General features: G+C 38.0%; 1 protein-coding gene across 1 annotated transcript; it reads right to left on the bottom strand.

Moving 5' to 3' along the window:
* Positions 1-3048: 3048 nt before the first annotated feature.
* On the bottom strand, positions 3049-17691 carry CNRIP1 (cannabinoid receptor interacting protein 1). The gene is made up of 3 exons (XM_037022185.2): positions 17379-17691; positions 15216-15366; positions 3049-4036 (listed from the first exon to the last, which is right to left on the bottom strand). The coding sequence occupies exons 1-3, from the start codon at positions 17555-17557 to the stop codon at positions 3872-3874; spliced, it is 495 nt and encodes a 164-aa protein (XP_036878080.1). The 5' UTR covers positions 17558-17691; the 3' UTR covers positions 3049-3871.
* Positions 17692-18333: the final 642 nt, after the last annotated feature.

The following is an 18333-nucleotide window of genomic DNA, read 5'->3' as shown; positions in this document are numbered from 1 at the left end:
CAGCAGAGACTTATTTTTTCCTCTGTAAAACAGAGACAGAATTGTTAGGATGATTTAAAGAAATAACAAATAGAACTTTTGATATCATTCTTGACCTTTACCAGATATTCAGTTTTCTGATTCTGTCTTGATGTTTGCATATTATTCAAAATTGGATCTTTATAAACAAGAGTTGATGAAGCCTGTTGATGAAGACTTCTCATTGTCCTAGCATTTCTTAGAGCATACTACTTCAAACTACTTATTTTTTTAAATAATTAAAAGCATTGTCCCTACATGCATTCTCTTATGGTTTTTTTTTTTTTGTCATATAAATAGAGCATAAACTTTGGCCATTATTTCAAATCCATACCTGGAATATCCTTGGAAAAGGAGTTTTACTCCTTTAAACACTTTCAGTTTTTCTCTTGGCATTTTTAATGACTTCGCTTGAAATTTTTTTTTTTGCTGTTTCTTTAACAAAATGTGTCAATTAATAATGTTACGTTCCAGACACAATTCAGGTTTTATATTAGCTTATTTAATCCTCACATCTACTCCATTAGGTAAATACTGTTTAAATATTATCTTTATTTTCCAAATGAGAAAATTGAAGCACAGAGATATTAAATAACTTGCCTAAGGTCCACAGTAAATGAGTGGTTGAGCCGGCATTTAAATTGAGGCATCTTGACTCCAGAATTGGAACTCTTAAACACTGAATCATGGCGATATATTTCTGAGGGCAATGGATCATATTCCTAAATAAATCAGGGCCATGATTATGTACATCGATTTTTATTTGATATCCACAGAAACTACTGTAATTTAGCATACGATATAATCCCTGTACTATAGTATATCCCGATATAGTACAGACATAGTATGTCCCTATACTATAGGATAGTCCCTATCTGTTATGCTTTATACACTTTTTCTTTGTCCTCTCCGCATGAAAAAAAATTTTTTTCAGTATGTCTACCTCTACAGATTCCCTTCTTTCTTCCAGTTATGCTGCTTCCAATTTTCTAGGAGCCAGAAACCACATCACCCTCTGTGTTTGAACTATCCTAAAATAGGAGTCATGAGGTCTTGAGAGAAGACCCAAGCTGTTAGTGAATGGAGTTTGTGACATCTGTGACAGGATCTTTAATTTTTTTTGGCATCTTTTCTGTTCTCAACTGTGATACAGATAGTTTAGATGGCTGGATAAGTGGCTTCTCAATAAGGGAGGTGTCACAAAATATCAATTCAAGGTATTTCTACTGTTCCACCTGTTCAAAAGTGTTTTCATCATCCTTGTAATTAGAAGGATGGCATAGTTTGTCAAGATTCTGGGTAGCCATCTGATGCTTCGAAGTAGAGAAACATGGCTACAAACTTGTATAAAAATAGCCCTTCCAGATGGCTGAGGGGCAAAGTTACAACTCAGCAGCTTGATATAGCTGAGCACTCAAGTTTTGGAGGAGGCGGAGAGCTATGCGAGAAGTAGCCAGAGAGGACTGGGCTTCAGTCCAGTCGTAAGTAGAACAGTATATGCCAAGAGAGATCACTTAACGTGACAGAATAGCTGTTAAGATTTCCTGTTTACTTCACCTCCATCTCCTCCCCACCTCCTCTGATTCACTACCTATTCGCCTCAAGGAAACCACACACACACACACACAAACTTACACACTCTTTAAAAAAAAGCACTATAGAGGTACAAATCACAAATCTTAAAGAGCTTTAGAACTGTACTAGCCTAACTCCTTGATTCAGACACAGAGACATAGAAAGGTGGTGACCTTTTAGGTTCAACCAGCGTGTCTGTGAGACTCAGACCAGAGCTCACCTTCCTGCTCTTCTGTGGGAGGGTGTGTGCAGCTACAATAGGCCACGTTTTCCCCAGCCCTGCTTTGAGTCATTCCAAAGAAAAAATTGAAGCCTCAAATTTGAAAAAAAAAATGGAAAACTGCAAAAGCCATGATACTGCTTGTGCCCTCAAAACAAAAGCTAAAGCTCTGATAGATGAGTCACTCTTAAAACCTGCTGTTTCACAAATGAAAATATTTACTCATCAAATGCTTCAATAGATTAAAATATGCAGTTTTCACATTTTTCCAGTTTCTAATAACTGCCTTTCTATTGGGTATTCCGGAAGAAAACTTAAACCCTTATAGTAAATCCACTGTTTTAAACATCTCAGTGTCTGTTTCAAATATTGTGGGTTGGTTTAAAAAACACAGTAATTAAAAATTGGTTAATGCTTATTCTAATAGATACTAATAGATACTATTATTTTCAAAATATAAGCAAATTGAGAAACAATGTTCTATTTTAACAGCGCCCCTAATTAGCTCAAATCCAAGGCATTGCTGTGCCCTGCTGGCAGTACAGCCTCACTGCAGGTAAGCGACATAAGAGGTGCAAGGGGTTTTGGTGCCAGACTTCCAAATTCAGTTCTGTGATAAACTGACTCTTCACAGTACTCCCACAAACCTTGCATATTTTTACATGAGGAGTTTACAGGTAGCAAAAAACAAATCCCCAACTAACATTTTCCGACACAATAGGATTTGTGTGTCCCAAGTGAGTATGACAATCTTGCTGCTACTTTTCAACAAGAAGCTTCTTTCCTTCTCAGGGAATTCATCTTCCAACTGCATGGAGTACGGGCTTTGTGCCAGGGAAGTGCAGAGCCCTGGGACTTACCAGGCAAAGGACTTACCCCAGGCAAGGAGGTCTCCATCCTGGAGTACACGCAGCATTATAACACCATATCCTCCAGCTGCTCAGTACATAGCCAGCTGACAAGGAAGGGTCTTGGCAGCGGGAGGGATGAAGAGAGGACAGGGACAAGCATTTTCTGGTTGCCCGCCCAGTGCCCGAGTGTGTGCTAGCCCTGTTAGAGCTGGCTGGAGCACTCCTATTAACTTGTCTGAGTTGATTATGAGTAAGTGTGCTAATCTTGCTCTGGGTGTATCCCCTCACTGTGCAACATAAATGGAGATCTGAGTGGAGCTGGCCTGGAACAGAAGTCCACCTGCTAGATAGACATTACACAACTTCAAAAAGCAAGCTAGAGCATGATTTTCAATACCTTTATTAAGAAATATCAAAAGTTGATTACAGTTCCATACACAGTTTTACAAAGTTCAAGTAAAGGGGTCACTGGGGTGCCATCAGTATGCATGTTTGAACACTACGACAGTTTACCAAAGAGGTGAGCCTCTAATTCCTGTCACCTTCCTTAATAGTGGTCGAAGCAATACTTTGTCCCATTCCTACTGTGGTTACTTCAAAAAGTTTTAATACATTACAAATACTCCTTAAGTATTTGTCCTTTTATTTTGTTGTTATCCTTCCCTGCAAAAGCCAAGCTGTTTACAGGAAGCACATTTGCGTCCCATTCCCTGCTGTTTGTAGCATATTCACAAAGCCTGCTTTGAAAGCTGGAAAACATTGCAAGTTATATGTTACCATATTACACTACAGAGAGAACCCACACATATTGTTATTTTTGATTAGATATTTAACAAAAAAGGGGGAATTACTCAACTTGGAAACAAAACACCACAGTCTTTCAGTGGAACCCTTAAGTAAGAGACACACCTGCCAATTCTATTGAGCTCCTGACAAGCGGTCAACAGCATGCCCGGAAACCATTGGATGCAGCAACACCAACACAGAATACAGAAAGGGATCTTCTCGGGCATGGTACATCAGGATTTTTATGTCAGGGACATTGCATCAGAGGGGAATTACACTTTCAAAATGATCAGGGCTAGTAGGTCATTGGCACCCAATGGGAAATGGCAACAGTGTGTTGTGCCTTGGCAAAGGCTTGTGCTGGGTTATCTGAAAGTAGATTTCTGAAGAGATTGTCCAGCAACATCGGAAAGAGCCATCTTCAGAGGAAGGACTCCTTGTTCACCCACATGAGACTGCGTGTCTCGTTGGGCTTGCATTCATACTCAATGACAGAGAAGGGGCTTCCCCACTGGCAGTGATCTCGCTTGTGGTAATTGTAGAACTTGACTTGCCACATGGTCTCGAAGGTCCCAATGTCAGTGAACTGAGGGAAGAAAGACACACCCCATAAAAACCTCATTCTGCCACGAGCAATGGACAAGAGCTCTGTTAGTCAAAGAGGCCTTGCATAATCAAGTATAATCAGTCAAGGCTTTTTTAGTCTGCAAATCTTGGGCCTTTACTTTAATGAACTCTCTTCCTTTATTATGGGAGTTATTTTCCTGAAAACCATTTTTTTTCTCTGTAAAATCTTATTCCCATTATACAAATGGCATTTGCTTTAACAAAAATAACTTCCTAAATTAATCTGTTTTTCAAATTTAATTTCTGGAAACCATTCTTAGAATCTCAGAATTTCAGAGCTTGCCACAGAAAGGGGTTGGAGAGAAAAGAGAGGGAATAGTATTTAATGGCTGTCTTTTGGTTTCTTTTTTAAAAGACAGCTGTCCAAAACCACATGTACAACGTAACCAAACAGAAGATACAATTTCCTTTCCATCCTTAATCTCAACCTCAGGGAAAAATATTTTTTTGGAAGTATTTGTTAACAACCCTACTTTAAGTATCAAATACTATTGAGTGTTTATAAGTCAGGAATGAATACCCATGTCTCATTTGACTATACATTACCCAAAATTATATCTGAGTACCTACTGTATACCTTCCACTTATAAAAATTTGTATAAGGCATGATTCTTGCTCTCAAGAAGTTTGCATTCTACTTCCAGAGGATAGGTCCTGCAAATCACTGCTCAGAAGTCTCTTGAGCCACAAGCACTCAATTCTCACGTAGTTGAGAAGAGGGCATAGAATACCCTAGAGGCCACTGGGCAGATGCTTAGGTGGCCAACGGGTGGCCTGACCCTGCTACCGCCCCCTGGAGCTATTTAGGGGATCTGGCATTTAACAGCATGATGCCTGTCATTATTTTCTATTCTGACCCTACCCTATCATGGGAGGGGACAGGGGCTGACTTGGCAGAGTTCTTAGACTTGTCAGGAGCCAGAAGACAGAAGCGGAGAGGGCAGTGAGCAACAGGAGCCTTATACTTGTGGCTGCTACAGGAGGAGGGCGATCAGGTAGCTTTCCAAGATGGTCTTAAAATTATATCCTGCACCATTGCCTCATCCTGCTAATTTGATCCCAAAACAAAGTTTGGCTTTCCTTTGGGAAATGCGCTTGACTTGAAACAGTGGATGATACACCTAGAGTCCATAAATCTTCTCCCAGGTAAGAAAATGAAGTATCTGTTTTAGAGAGTCATGGCTTAAAGACCTGTGCAAGTATACAGCAGCTTTATTCACAGCAGCTCCCAGCTAGAATCAACCCAGATGTTTCATCATTCCCCTAGCGACAGACAAGTTCAGGCATACCTACAAAATGGCATTTACTCCACAATAAAAAGTAACATACAGATTCAGGCAGCAAAAAAGATGGATCTCAAAAACATGCCAAGCAAAAAAATCTAGACCCTAAAGAACACATACAGTGTATAATTCCATTTATATAAAACTCACATATATATAATGTATAGTGATAGACTGAAATCTATGCTGACAGGAAACATCTGTTGTTACCTAGGGCCTGGGGTGCAAGGAAGGGGTTGATGATTGATGAGAATGTTCAAGGGGAAAATTTTGGGGGTGATGGTAACATTTTACCTCTTGCATAGGGTAGTGGTTATATAATATGTATATATGTTTGTCAAAACTCATTGATCAGTATCCTTAAAATGGTACATTTATTATATGTAAATCATACCTCAAAGCTGATTAAAAATAGAAATACTGATTTTTAGAGAGCTACAAAGAAACAGGGATTCTAAACACTGACAGGGGAACTGAATTCTACAGGTTTTTATAAGAGTAATTTGTAGTAAGTTAAGGGTGCGAATATACTTAGCTCTAACAGTTTCACTTTATCTTAAGAACATCACAATGTTCAGAGTAGTGAGAAGCTGTCAATGTCTATCTTTAAGACATGAGTTCATTACGGCATATCTATATAAGGAAATACTACGTAGAAATCCTAAATGTAAATATTTATAAACTTTTTTATTATTCTGTATTGTTACCTGAACTAAGAAAGTACCAACAAGAATGTCTAGTATCAATTCAATTACAGTTATAAACGTTTAATGCTGGAAATGCTGATGGACTGTTTTATTTTCTACTGTGTACTTACTTGTATTTTCAAAATTTAATGATTGAGTTTTACTTTTATAATTAGAAAAAAATGCTAAGCCACATTTTAAGTATTTAAAACAAATATTACTTAATGTAGCTAATATCCTTAATGTAAAATATTATATAAATTAATTAGTAAGAACTACTAAGAACATATACATACAACTGGAACATAGTTGATTAAAAAAATTGGTTAACATCCAAAATATATCCAAATGTAATATTATTAGTAATTAAAGAAATATAAACTTTTACAGAGATATTATTCATCTGTCAACTTTGTAAAATTTTCTAAATACCAAAAGCAGTCTAAGCATACAACTTTTGTAAAATATTATCAAAATGATGATATATCTATATGATGGATTTATATAACTACTCAATGGGAACTTAAGGTTTAATGATGAGAGAAAATGATTAGAACAATGTTGACAAGGAAAAAGATGGATCAAAACAGTTTATATACAGTATGAGCTCAAATATGTAAAATAAGGTATATAGAAAAAAGAAAATGAAAAAATGTGAATAATGAAGTATTCTAAGAAATGGAGTTTTTTTCTACTCAGATTTTCTGCAATAAATATGTTACTTTTATGATTAGAAAGAATATATTAAATGGTGAAGTGGATTTATCATCCTTGATATATACTAATGAAAATGTTACAACTGTTTACAATAGGGTAGTGGTGGTAAGAATAAATTGAAATCTCATTTTATAAATCACCAAGACTTTTAAAAAGGGTTTAGTGTTACTTATTATTTCTGACCAGCACAGGACATCGCAAATTTTAAGCGTAATTGAATTAAATTGTTATAAAAATATTTTACAAACATCAGCTAATCTTTTGAGGGAAGCACCTTGAAAACATTCTAGGTTAAGTGGGAAAAACAATATTGAGGCTTTCTTAAAAAATAGGTATAAATAAAAGTTGGTTGTAAAAAACAAAACTAACTAAGATGATTATGACCACAGGCAAAAAAAAACCTAAAACAGTAAACTTACGTCTGAATAACCTTAAAACTAAGGATGTTTCAATCTAACAGTTCTCAGTTAACACAGGACCCCAAAATAGAACTCTGCTGCCAGAAACTGTCATAGCTAAAGATATGGGATGTTTAGGTGCTTCTATTTCAGTTTTGTTTCTCTTTTATTAATATTTGACCCCAAATCATGTTGTAGTAAACTTAACTGCTGCTAACTATGCACATATTTTCCTGTCTCCCATGCCTTAGTTGTTTTAATTTCCCATTAGCCTTCTTTCTATTCTGGAGCTTTAGTTCCTGGCTCAGAATTTCTTCTCACCTAGCTCAGAACTGCTTCTCTTCTGCCTAAGAAAAGGTCTGGTTTGGAAAACTGACATTCTTTGAAGAACAAAGGCAACTACACAGGCTCTCCACTCCCTCCCAACCCATCTGTGCCTTTCAAGGAAAATTTACCCAGGGACAATCCCTGAGTAAGACAATTCATATTCAGGTGTAATTCTGTGCTTTTGTATAGCACTCTTTATTTACATCCCACATTGGTCTTGTGACTGGTTTTAACATCTTTTTATGGGTGAAAGACCTAGTCCTAGACTAGCAGCAAGTCAATTAGACAGGAGTAGGTCAAGAACCTAGATTTTTCAGTTCAGTCTAGGAACTATTATTACTGTACCAAATTGTTTATATGCAAATGAGCTAAGAGTTAATGAACAGTTTTTCTTTTTTCTCCCTGAGAGAGAACATACGAATTGTCACTTGTAGAATGCTTCAGGTCATTGCTATGGGCATTTGTATCTTACCCCCTTCCACACCCCACATTCATATGTTGAAACCTAAATTCCCAAATGCGATGGTATTTGGAGGTAGGGCATTTCAGAAGTAATTAGGTCATGAAGGTGGAGCCCTCATGAATGAAATTAGTGCCCTTATAAAAACAGACATGAGAGGGGTGATCTCTCTCTGCTCTCCTTCACGTGAGGACACAGCAAGAAAACATCAAGAAATGAACGAGGAAGCATGCTCTTACCAGACACCAGATCTTCTGGTGCCTTAATCTGGGACTTTCAGCCTCCATAAACATGAGAAATAAATGTTTGTTGTTTTAGTCACCCAATCTTTTGTATTCTGAAACTGACACTCTGCTATATACCTGGACTTTTTATTTGCCATAGTGCCCTTATAAGTTGCAAAGCTCAGTACATTTTTATTTCACAACCAGTGTGGAAGGGAATTCATTAGATTCCAAGGAGAGGAGACTCATTTGTTATCCTTAGTAACAAATGAGGAATCTGAAGAGCTTGTTTTAAGCAATTTCTGTGGTCTTACAATTCCCTGAGGACGTCTCTCCATCATGCTACCCACCTTCATGGAGACATGTGAAATCCACCAAGAAGAATATCACTCAGAAGTTTATTGACTTGTAAGCACACAACAAGGTTATTATATTGATAGAAACATGATGCTACATCATTAGTAAATAAATTCAGTATAAACACACAATCTGTGACTTTTAGTGTGGTATGACCTACCAATTTCTACTAGATTCCAAGACTCTCTATTCCTGTACTGCTTGAAGTTTTATTAGTAAATACGTGTTTTCCATTTCTCTTACCTGAACAAATAAGACCAAAAGTTCTGGGTCTCATAATGAATGTTTATCTTTATAAGAAACTGTCAACCTTTTTCTAAATGATTGTGCCATTTAAAATTTCTACCAGTAATATGAGAGTTTCAGTTGTTCAACATCTTCTCCAACAGTTGGCATTGTCAGTCCTTTTAATTTTAGCCATTCTAGTAGTAAGAAGAAGAAAAGCAATAAAAAGCAGAAATCAATGATATAGAACAGGAAAAACTATGAAGAAAAACTATATGGAAAAACCATTAAAAAAATCAATGAAATTAAAATCTGTTTTTTTGAAAATGTCTTTAAAATTTGTTAAACTCCTAGCAAAACTGAAGAAGAAAAAGAAAAATTACCAATTATCAGGAATGAAAGAGACACAATCACTATAGAGCCTATAGATCTTAGGAACAACCTTATACTAATACATTTAATGAAATGGAAAAATTCTTTGACAGATGCAAACTATCAGTTGACCTTTATCTATTAAAGAAGTTGGAATTTGTAGTTAAAAATCTTCCCAGAAAGAAAATTTCAAGCTCAAGGGCTTCATTGACAAATATGACTTTTAAGTAATAAATACCAATTTTATATATGTTCTTTCAAGCAAAACAGGAAACAATGCTTCTCAATTCATTTTTTGAAGCCATTGTTATCCTAACATCAAAACCTGGGCAAAGATATGACAGTAAAAGAAAATGAAATTATAGACAAAAAGTCCTCATGGACTTCTGCATAAAATTTGCTTATAATTTTTATTTGCTTCAAATACTATTAAATCAAATCCAACAATATATAATAAGGATATTATATCAGAACCAACAGAGGTTTACCCTTGGAACTCAAGGATAGGTCAACAAAATAAAGGAGAAACACCATATGATCTTAACAATAGATGTGGAAAGAACACTTGGCAATTGTTCAACATCATTCATGATTAAAAACTCAGCACAGTAGGAATAGAAGGAAGGTCCTCAACTCGATTAGGGGCATTGATGAAAAAACTATAGTCAGCATTATCATTAGTGATAAGAGACCAAGTCCTTTCCCTGTTATGTCAGAAATAAGGCAAGAACATCATTGTACTGTAGGTCCTACCCAGTATCTTAAGGCAAGAGGGGAAAAAAAGGAAGCAAAACTTTCTATTCCAGATGAAAAACTGTATTTCCAGAAAGTAATAAGCAATCTAATAAGCTACTAGAATTAAGTGAATTTAGCAAATTCTCAGGATACAATATCAATTTTTAAAAATAATATTTCATGAAAAAATACACAGTTGACCCTTGAACAACATGGGTTTGAACTGTGCAGATCTACTTACAAGCTGATTTTTTGAAGATTTGTGACAATTTGAAAAAAGATTTTCTTCTCTCTAGCTTACTTTATTGTAAGGATACAGTATATAATACACATATAAAATATGTGTTAATCAACTGTTTATGATATCAGTAAGTCTTCTAGTCAACAGTAGGCTATTAAGTTTTTGGGTAGTCAAAAATTATACATGGATTTTTGACTGCATGGGAGTGCTGGGGGCCCTAACCCCTGTATTGTTCAAGGGTCAACTGTACTAGAACTGAACAATTGGTATTATTTTTTATATTTCACCAATTTCATAGGTGAAAATTGGCTTTGAACTATTTGTGCTTTTTTTAATCAATAGTGAAATTAAGCCATATTTCTTTTATTTATTGGCTATTTGTATTTATTCTTTTATGAATTGCCTATTAATGTTTTTTTGGTTATTTTTCTATTTCCCATATCTGGCAGAAGAAAATAACAACTTTACCTGCTAGAAGCAATTGAAGACAGTGTTCAGGTCTGGCAGAGCAGCTGGAAATTTAGGGAGAAAATCTTGGATGTAAGAGAGCTTCAGCAGACATAAAACCTAAAGTCTGATTATGACTCTGCCAAAATTTCTGGGTAACTGCATAGGATGGTAGGAAAGGGGCACTCTAGGGGACCTATTAAAAAAGCAGACAAACTAGTGAAGAGTCCATCCCTGAAAGAGAAAATTATGCTGAATAATATTTGCAAGTTCACTGTCATTTTTTTTTTTTTTTGGTGCTCTCCGAAACCTGAAAAGTTGAAGTGTCGAAGCAAAGGGCTCAGGAAATGTAGGGAGACCTTAAGGGGAACAGATCCTAAAATCTCAGTACAAACTGTATAATTTGTTGGTCCACTGCTTAACTCCCAGTGGACCAGGCTAGAAAAGCAGCAACTGAAAGTTGAAAAAAACTGAGGAGAGATAGCACACTGCTGGGAAGAGTTTGTAGTTTGAGTCCAGGAATGTTCACTGCATGCTAGAATGTAAAAAGGACAATAATTCTTGGAAGAATAAAACAAACTAGAATCAATAAAGTATTATCTACAATGTTTAGTTTCTAATAAAATATTGTCAGACATGTAACAAAACAAGAGAGTTTGTATCACTCATATTCAAGAAAAAAGTCAGCTATAATAACAGTCTCAGGTGGGCCCTGGGAAGGAGCAAGACCCCATGCAGACCAATATTTCAAACAGCAATGATAAATATGCTCAACAAAGTAGAGGAAACCAGTCTCAGTGACAGAACAGATAGGGAATCTGGAGGAACTGAAACTGTAAAAAATACAAATGAAAATTCTAGAGCTGAGAAATACAATAATAGAAAAAAAATTCAGAAGATAAGCACAATAGCAAACTGAAAATGACAGAAGAAAGAATCAGTGAGCTTACTGATACAGCAATGGAAGTGATCTAATTTGAACCACCATAAACGAAAACTGAACAAGACCTTAAAGACCTGTGAGATAATACTAAGATGTCCAACATATGTGTAATTGGAGTAGAGAGGAAAAGTAGAGAATGAAGGAATACAAGGAAAGTAGAAATGAAGTTTAAAATTTTTGAACAAAATAGTGGTTAAAAATAATCCAAAACTGATAAAAACATTAACTTATAGATTCAAGAAATTCAATGAGCTGCAAGCTGAAAAGATATGAAGAAAACCACACTTAGGTGTATCAGTCAAACTACTGAAAATCAGAACTATCCAATATACAAAGGAATCATTTTGTGGCATGTGTGAGATTGAGATTATACATATACACCTAAATTATCTCAATTAAAATATCTCAATGCAAACATAGGAGAGAAATAAAGATAAGACCAGAAATCAATGAAGTAGGAGAATGGGCAGAGAAGTATATGAAAAAATACCTGGTTTTTAAAAATTCTGTTAGGTTGATAAATCTCTAGCTAAACTAATCAGGGAAAGAAAAGATAAATTATGAATTAAAGAATGAAAAACTGAACATAATTAGAGATTCTAAGACATGAAAAGATGGTGGAAGATTACTATGAACAACTGTGCCGATGAACTTGACAATTTAATTGAGATGAATGACATCAAAGACAAATTATAAAAATATACTCAAAAAATAAAACCTGGATAGCACAATAGCAATTAAGGAAATTGAATTTGTAACTATAAACCTCAAAAGTAAAATACATGCCTTTATTGGTGACTTCTATCCAACATTAAAGAAGAAGAATATCAATTCTACACAAACTCTTCCAGAAATTAGAAGAGCAAACATTTCCCAAATTATTTTGTGCAGCCAGTATTATTACTCTGATACCAGAATTAGACAAAGACATTACAAGAAAAGAAAACCACAAACCAATATTTCTCAAGAACACAGATGTAAAAACCCTCAATGGGAATTTAGGATTGTTTGAACATTGAAAAAGCAATGTGATCTACCATAAAACAGAATAAAGAAGAAAACACCATATGGTCACCTCAAGAGAGAGAGAAAAAATACTTGAAAACATTTTACAAAAAATTCATGATGACAGGGAACTTTATTAACTTGATAAAAGGCTTATACACATCATATTTAGTGTTGAAAAACTGAATGCTTTCTCCCTAAAATTGAGGGACAAGGATGTCCCCTCTCATCACTTCAGTTTAGCATCACAGTGGAGGTTTTAGCCATTGCTATCAAGTCAGAAAAAGAGGCATATGGATTGAAGAGGAAGAAGAGAAACTTTTTATTTGTAGATGACATTATAGCATATGTAGAAAATCTTAGGGGTTCTACAAAAAAGCTATTAAGACTAATAAGTGAGATGAGCAAGGTCTCAGGATCCAAAATTATACAAAAATCAGTTTAATTTCTATATACTAGTAAAAAAAACCCATTCCATTTATAATGTCCAAATATGAAATACTTAATGATAAATTAATAAAATATGCATAAAACCTATACAAGAATACTAATATATTATAGAGAGAAATTAAGGAAGACCTAAATAAAGAGATATGTCACATTCACATATTAGAAGGCTTAATATTAAAGTGTCAAATCCCTCCAGATTGACCTACCAACTTAATACAAACTCAGTTAATATCCTAATTTTTTGAGAAATTGACAAGCTCATTCTAAATCCTATGTGAAAATGCAAAGGGCCTGGAATAGCCAAAATAACTTTGAATGAACAAAGATGGAAAATTTATGTTACCTTACTTAAAGATTACAATAAAGGTTATGAAAAAATTGTTTTGGCTCTTACAGGTTTTATATAAACATATGCTTACCATGTGACTCATCAAATCTCCTCTTGGTTATTTATTCAAGAGAAATGAAAACATGTGTTCATGCTAAGATTCATACTCAAATGTTCATAACAGAACATAATACCAAGAGCTGAAAACAATCCTGAAGTCAATTTTTTGGTGAAAGGATTAATTGTAGTATATCATATAATGGAATATACTCAGTGATAAAAGTAACCAACTACTGATACATGCAATAACATGGGTGAATCTCAAGAACATAATGCTAAATTAAAGAAGTCAGGCAAAACAATAAGATTCTATTTACATGCAATTCTAGAACAGTTAAAACTAACTTATTGAGACAGAAAGCTCAGGTTGAGCTAGGGCTGGGAGTTAATTACAAATGGGCATGAGGGAGTTTTTGGGGTGACAAGTGTTCTGTGTTTTTATTAGAGTGATGATTATACAGTAGTATCCATTTGTTGAAACCTGTGTAACTGTACACTTAAAATTGGTGCATTTTATTGTATGTAAATCATATATCAAAGTTGATTTAAAAACCTTTAATGAATTCCTATTGGTATTAGGATAAATCCAATAAGGAAAGAAGGTCCTGTAACATCTAACCCTACTTACTGCTTGAACTTTATCTTGAGCCAGTCTCTGGCTTTCTCTCTGCTCCAGCCATGTTGGGCTTCTGTCATTCATTACAGCACATGCTCTTCCTGAGCACTGGACCTTTGAGGCTTTTCTCTCCTCAACTATTCTCTTTCCCTTAACTCTTTTTCATCCTTTAGTTCTTTCTCAAGAAATCCATCTCCAAAATCTTGGATTTAGATAAGACCCCTGGTACCACTACTTTTTCAGTACCCTTTGTATAATAATAATTACTTTGTTATTGAAAATCAAGTATGAAGTATGTTTTCTCCACTAGATTAGAAGCCCCAGGAAACCAGGAATATCTATTATGCTCACCCAAACTCCTCCCAGCACCTGAAAATGTAGGAAATCCTCATATATTTGCTGATAAACTAAGCACATAAAAATTTAGTAAGAAATGTAAAAATCTTATATAAAATATTAGCATATTGAATTTATCAATATATTCTTTAAAATACATGATGTTAAAGTGGGGTTTATTTTAGGAAATAAAGGGTAGTTTAGCATTCAAAAGTGTATTGTGCGATTGTTCATTAATATATCAAAGGAGATCAATTATCTCCACAGATGGGAAAAGGAATTAGATAAAATTCAACACATCTCCCCGTTTAAAGAAATACCTTTAAAAAAAAAAAAGAAATACCTTTTAGTGAACTAAAAAAAAAAAGATTCTGTAGTGTGATAAATATTTAAAACAAACAGTGTACCTAATGGTGAAAGCCTGGAGACAAGGATACCCATTATTAGGTAACATTATTCTAGGAACATTAGCCAATGAAATAAGGCCAGAAAAAAAAATCAGAAAAATGACATGATTATATATAGATTATACCTGTCTATCTGAAAAATATAAGATAAGTAAGTGAAAAATGTTAGTGGGCAAATTCAGTAAAATGGCTAGTAACAAAATCATGAACACAGATTCTAAAAACAATGTATTTAAAACAATGTAGTATTGTCATAAGAATAGATTAGAAAATACAGAAAGAGATTAAAAAATTCTGCCATATAGGAAATTAATATGGACCTGACTATTGGAGAAGCATGAATAATTTAACTAGGTGTATTGGAACATTACAGACAAATAGATTCCAACATGAAACTGCTAATTGAAATATTTCATAATTTAATATTTCATTTTATACCTATTCTTAAGGGAGATATTAGCTGTTTTCTTTTCATGGTTTCCATTCTGCCCTACACCCTGACTCCCCCAAGCAGGCCTTACCGGCATGGTGATTTGGATGGGTTGTCGTTCTCCACTCTTGGTTGGGGCCACACCTTCGGTGTCATACGTGCCAGTATAAACAATTCTGTCTCCATCAGGCTCTTTAGACTTCAGCTCCAGTGGGACAAGCACACCACCAATGGAAATGTTCCTGCAATGGACTTGAGTTGACCAAATATGGTAGGAATTAGCTTAGGAACCCTGTTCTAGTCTGGACCACAATCCTAGGCAGGAATGCTGCAGGGTTTGGCTGAAGGAGATGTGGTGTGGTAGAAAGCTCTGAAAGTTCAGGACGCTTGAGTTCTCCATTAACCAGTCATATGACCCTGGACCAACTACTTAATCTCTCTGGACTAACCACGGTATTCTCATCCAGAATAGTTAAAGCATGTCAAACTCTGCCCTGCTCTTTAACTGCCCTGCTAGTTTCTCAGCTGTGGAGCAATTAAAAAACTACCCAGTCCTATCCCAAACCCCAGAGATTAGGACTTAGTTGGTTTGGTTTGGGTACTAGTAAATTTATTTTAAGGTTCCCCAAGTGATTCTAATAGGCAGGTAGGGTTGAGAACCACTGAACTAGTCCTGTAATGATTTTTTTCTGTCCCAATAATCAGGAGTCCCATGATTTGGAGTATTATTCCTCAAGCCAACTACACCACCAGAAATTCTCACTGGCACCCTTCCTTTGTGTCAAAGTAATGGTCCTCAAAGGGCAGCATCTGAACCAGAAGTGTCAGTATCACTCGCCAACCAACTAGAAAGCAAAATTTTAAGCCCCACTCTAGACCTAGTAAACTAAAAACTCTAGGGTGAGCCTCAGCCATCTGTGTTTTAACAAACCCCTTAGGCGATTCTGATGTACACTCAAGTTTAAGAACCACTATATTAGGGCATTGAAAAACCTTAATAGAATTAAAGTGTAACTAGAAAAAATCTTTTTGTCATTAACACAAATTCATTTTTAGATTATTTTGAAAAACAGAGAACTACCCTGAAGAAACTGACATACAGAACAGACAATATGGGAGAAGAGGTTGACAGGAAAGAAGGGAAAGGAGAAGTCAGGATCATATTTAGATGCCCAGCACACTGGGAAATGTGAAGGTAACCGGTGCATGGAACTGTGAGGGATGGTGACGAGCTGATGGACCAGGAGTACCAGAAACAAATCGGTTTGGTTCTAGGTCCTTGATTAAGGCTGGCATCTAAAAGTGTACCGAATTAATGACTAGAGATGGACATTTAAGCTATAAAAGGTGTCTGATGGATTCGAAGTCCCCCCTCCTCCCCCCAAAAGCTCATCATATGGTAAATATATGCTGGTTTATTTCCCCTTTCCACACTAGACTTCACACTATGCTTAGGTGGAAACTGAGAGGTAAAGAACTCCACCCTTAGATGTTCCCCATAAGCTACAGCACCCTTCCATACCGACTTTCCAGCTAGGGGTCTATGGCGTGCGTCAAGCTGTGGTAGCAGGGAAGAGATAATCCCCTCCACAAATCACAAAAAAACATACCAGGCATCAGCACCAGGATGAACAGATAACTCGGCAGAAAAAGAAAAACACCAGGCATAGAAAAGAGAAGCAGAGGACGCAGGCTTCTGACTGTGGCCGTTTCTCAAGTCCAGGGTCCTCAGCCCCGTAAGGGCGTTTGGAGGAATAGGGAGCACCCCTCAAAAAGCCCCAATAACCACCCCACCCTTGACACCTCATTCCTCAGCTTTTCTCCCTCCTTCAGCCTCGCAGGCGGCAGGTCGCCAGGACCGGGGAGGAGAGGACTGGGATTGCGGGAGGTAAACCCCGCGGCGAGATTCTCCGGTCTGTGCCACCGTAGATGCCCAGAGGTCCGCGCGGATGGCTGGACAGAAGGGATGAGCAATTTACAAGAAAAGAAAACATCTCCCCCAAACCCTGGCTTCCTGTCGCTGTTTTAGCATCCCTGCCCGCGATGGGAGGAGGAAAATGAGAATAGAGGAAAGACCAGAGTAAGGCAGAGGAGGGGATCAAGGGGAGCAGGAGCTGACCTCTTCCCCCCACCCTCCCTGGCCCGCGGGGACCGCGCAAGGTAAGAGGGGCCGGGGAGAGGCTCCCGCTGTCCCGAGGGCCTCGGTCCTCCGCGCGTAGCAGGTGGGGCAGCCGCGGCGCGGGCAGGTACTCACTCGACCTGCAGCGTGGTGGGCTTAATCTTCACCTCCACCTTGTAGGACGAGCCGGTGAGCAGCTTGATGGTGCGGTTCTGGCCAAAACGCTGCCCGTCCACCTTGAAGAAGACTGGGCCGTCGTTGGGCTGGATGCGCAGCGCGATGGAGAGGCGCACGAGGCCCGGCAGGTCCCCCATGGCTGGGCGCGGGCCGGGCGCGGCGGCTCCGGGGGGCAGAGGACAGCGCGGGCTGCGGCGGAGCAGCCGGAGCGCGGTGGGCGGAGAGGAAGAGCAGGAAGGGAGAGGGAGGCGGCGGAGGGGCGGCTGCCGCTAGGAACCCCTGCCGTCGCGGCCGTGCGCCGGGGCTGTGGAGGGGCAGCTGCTGAGGCTGTGGGCCCGCGCCTCAGTCGGCGAGGAAGCGCGCCGCAGAGACAGCGCCGAGGCCCCGGGCGGCCCCATCCCCCGCTCCCGGTGCTGCGCCCTCCGCGCACCCGCGGGCTCGCTGCGGTCCTTAGGCCGCTGGCAGATCGGCGCCGCTGGGGGCGAGGGAGTTAATCCTGTTTACGCACCGCAGGGCCCGTCAGCTAGCGGAGCGGACCTTCAGGCTCCTCCTAGAGCCGCGCGGGGGTGGGGCAGAGGAGAGGGCTGGGAGAGACCAGGGAGGCCCTGGGAAGGAGCAAGACCTCGGACTCTGGACACCACCTCGGCCAGTTAAGGGATGCGACACCTTTGCTCGCGGTTTGGGACCCAGCCAGGCAGGAGGAAGCAGAGGCGAAAGGGGCAGGAAACCGCTAGCCAGTGATTTAAATTTCAGGAAATATGAGTCTTGCCAAAGCTTAGGGGAAATGGCCGAGGAAAAGCGCAATTCCATGACCTTAAAATCACCCTGGATTAGGAATGTGTGAAAGACAAAAGAAAAATAAAATAACCCGTGTATTCAAGGTGCTACACTTACTTGTGGGTGCGTGTTTCCA

This window comes from Manis javanica, chromosome 1, assembly GCF_040802235.1.
Source record: "Manis javanica isolate MJ-LG chromosome 1, MJ_LKY, whole genome shotgun sequence".
Taxonomy (NCBI): domain Eukaryota; kingdom Metazoa; phylum Chordata; class Mammalia; order Pholidota; family Manidae; genus Manis; species Manis javanica.
This window is presented reverse-complemented; position numbering and strand designations above follow the sequence as displayed.

What these genes read in the sequence shown, in the direction of transcription:
- CNRIP1 (XM_037022185.2), bottom strand. Translation starts at nt 17,557, where the DNA reads ATGGGGGACCTGCCGGGCCTCGTGCGCCTCTCCATCGCGCTGCGCATC. An exon ending in CCCACCACGCTGCAGGTCGA is followed by an intron (nt 15,367 to 17,378) that starts GTGAGTACCTGC and finishes AGTCCATTGCAG; the next exon opens with GAACATTTCCATTGGTGGTG. An exon ending in CCATCCAAATCACCATGCCG is followed by an intron (nt 4,037 to 15,215) that starts GTAAGGCCTGCT and finishes TTCTTCCCTCAG; the next exon opens with TTCACTGACATTGGGACCTT.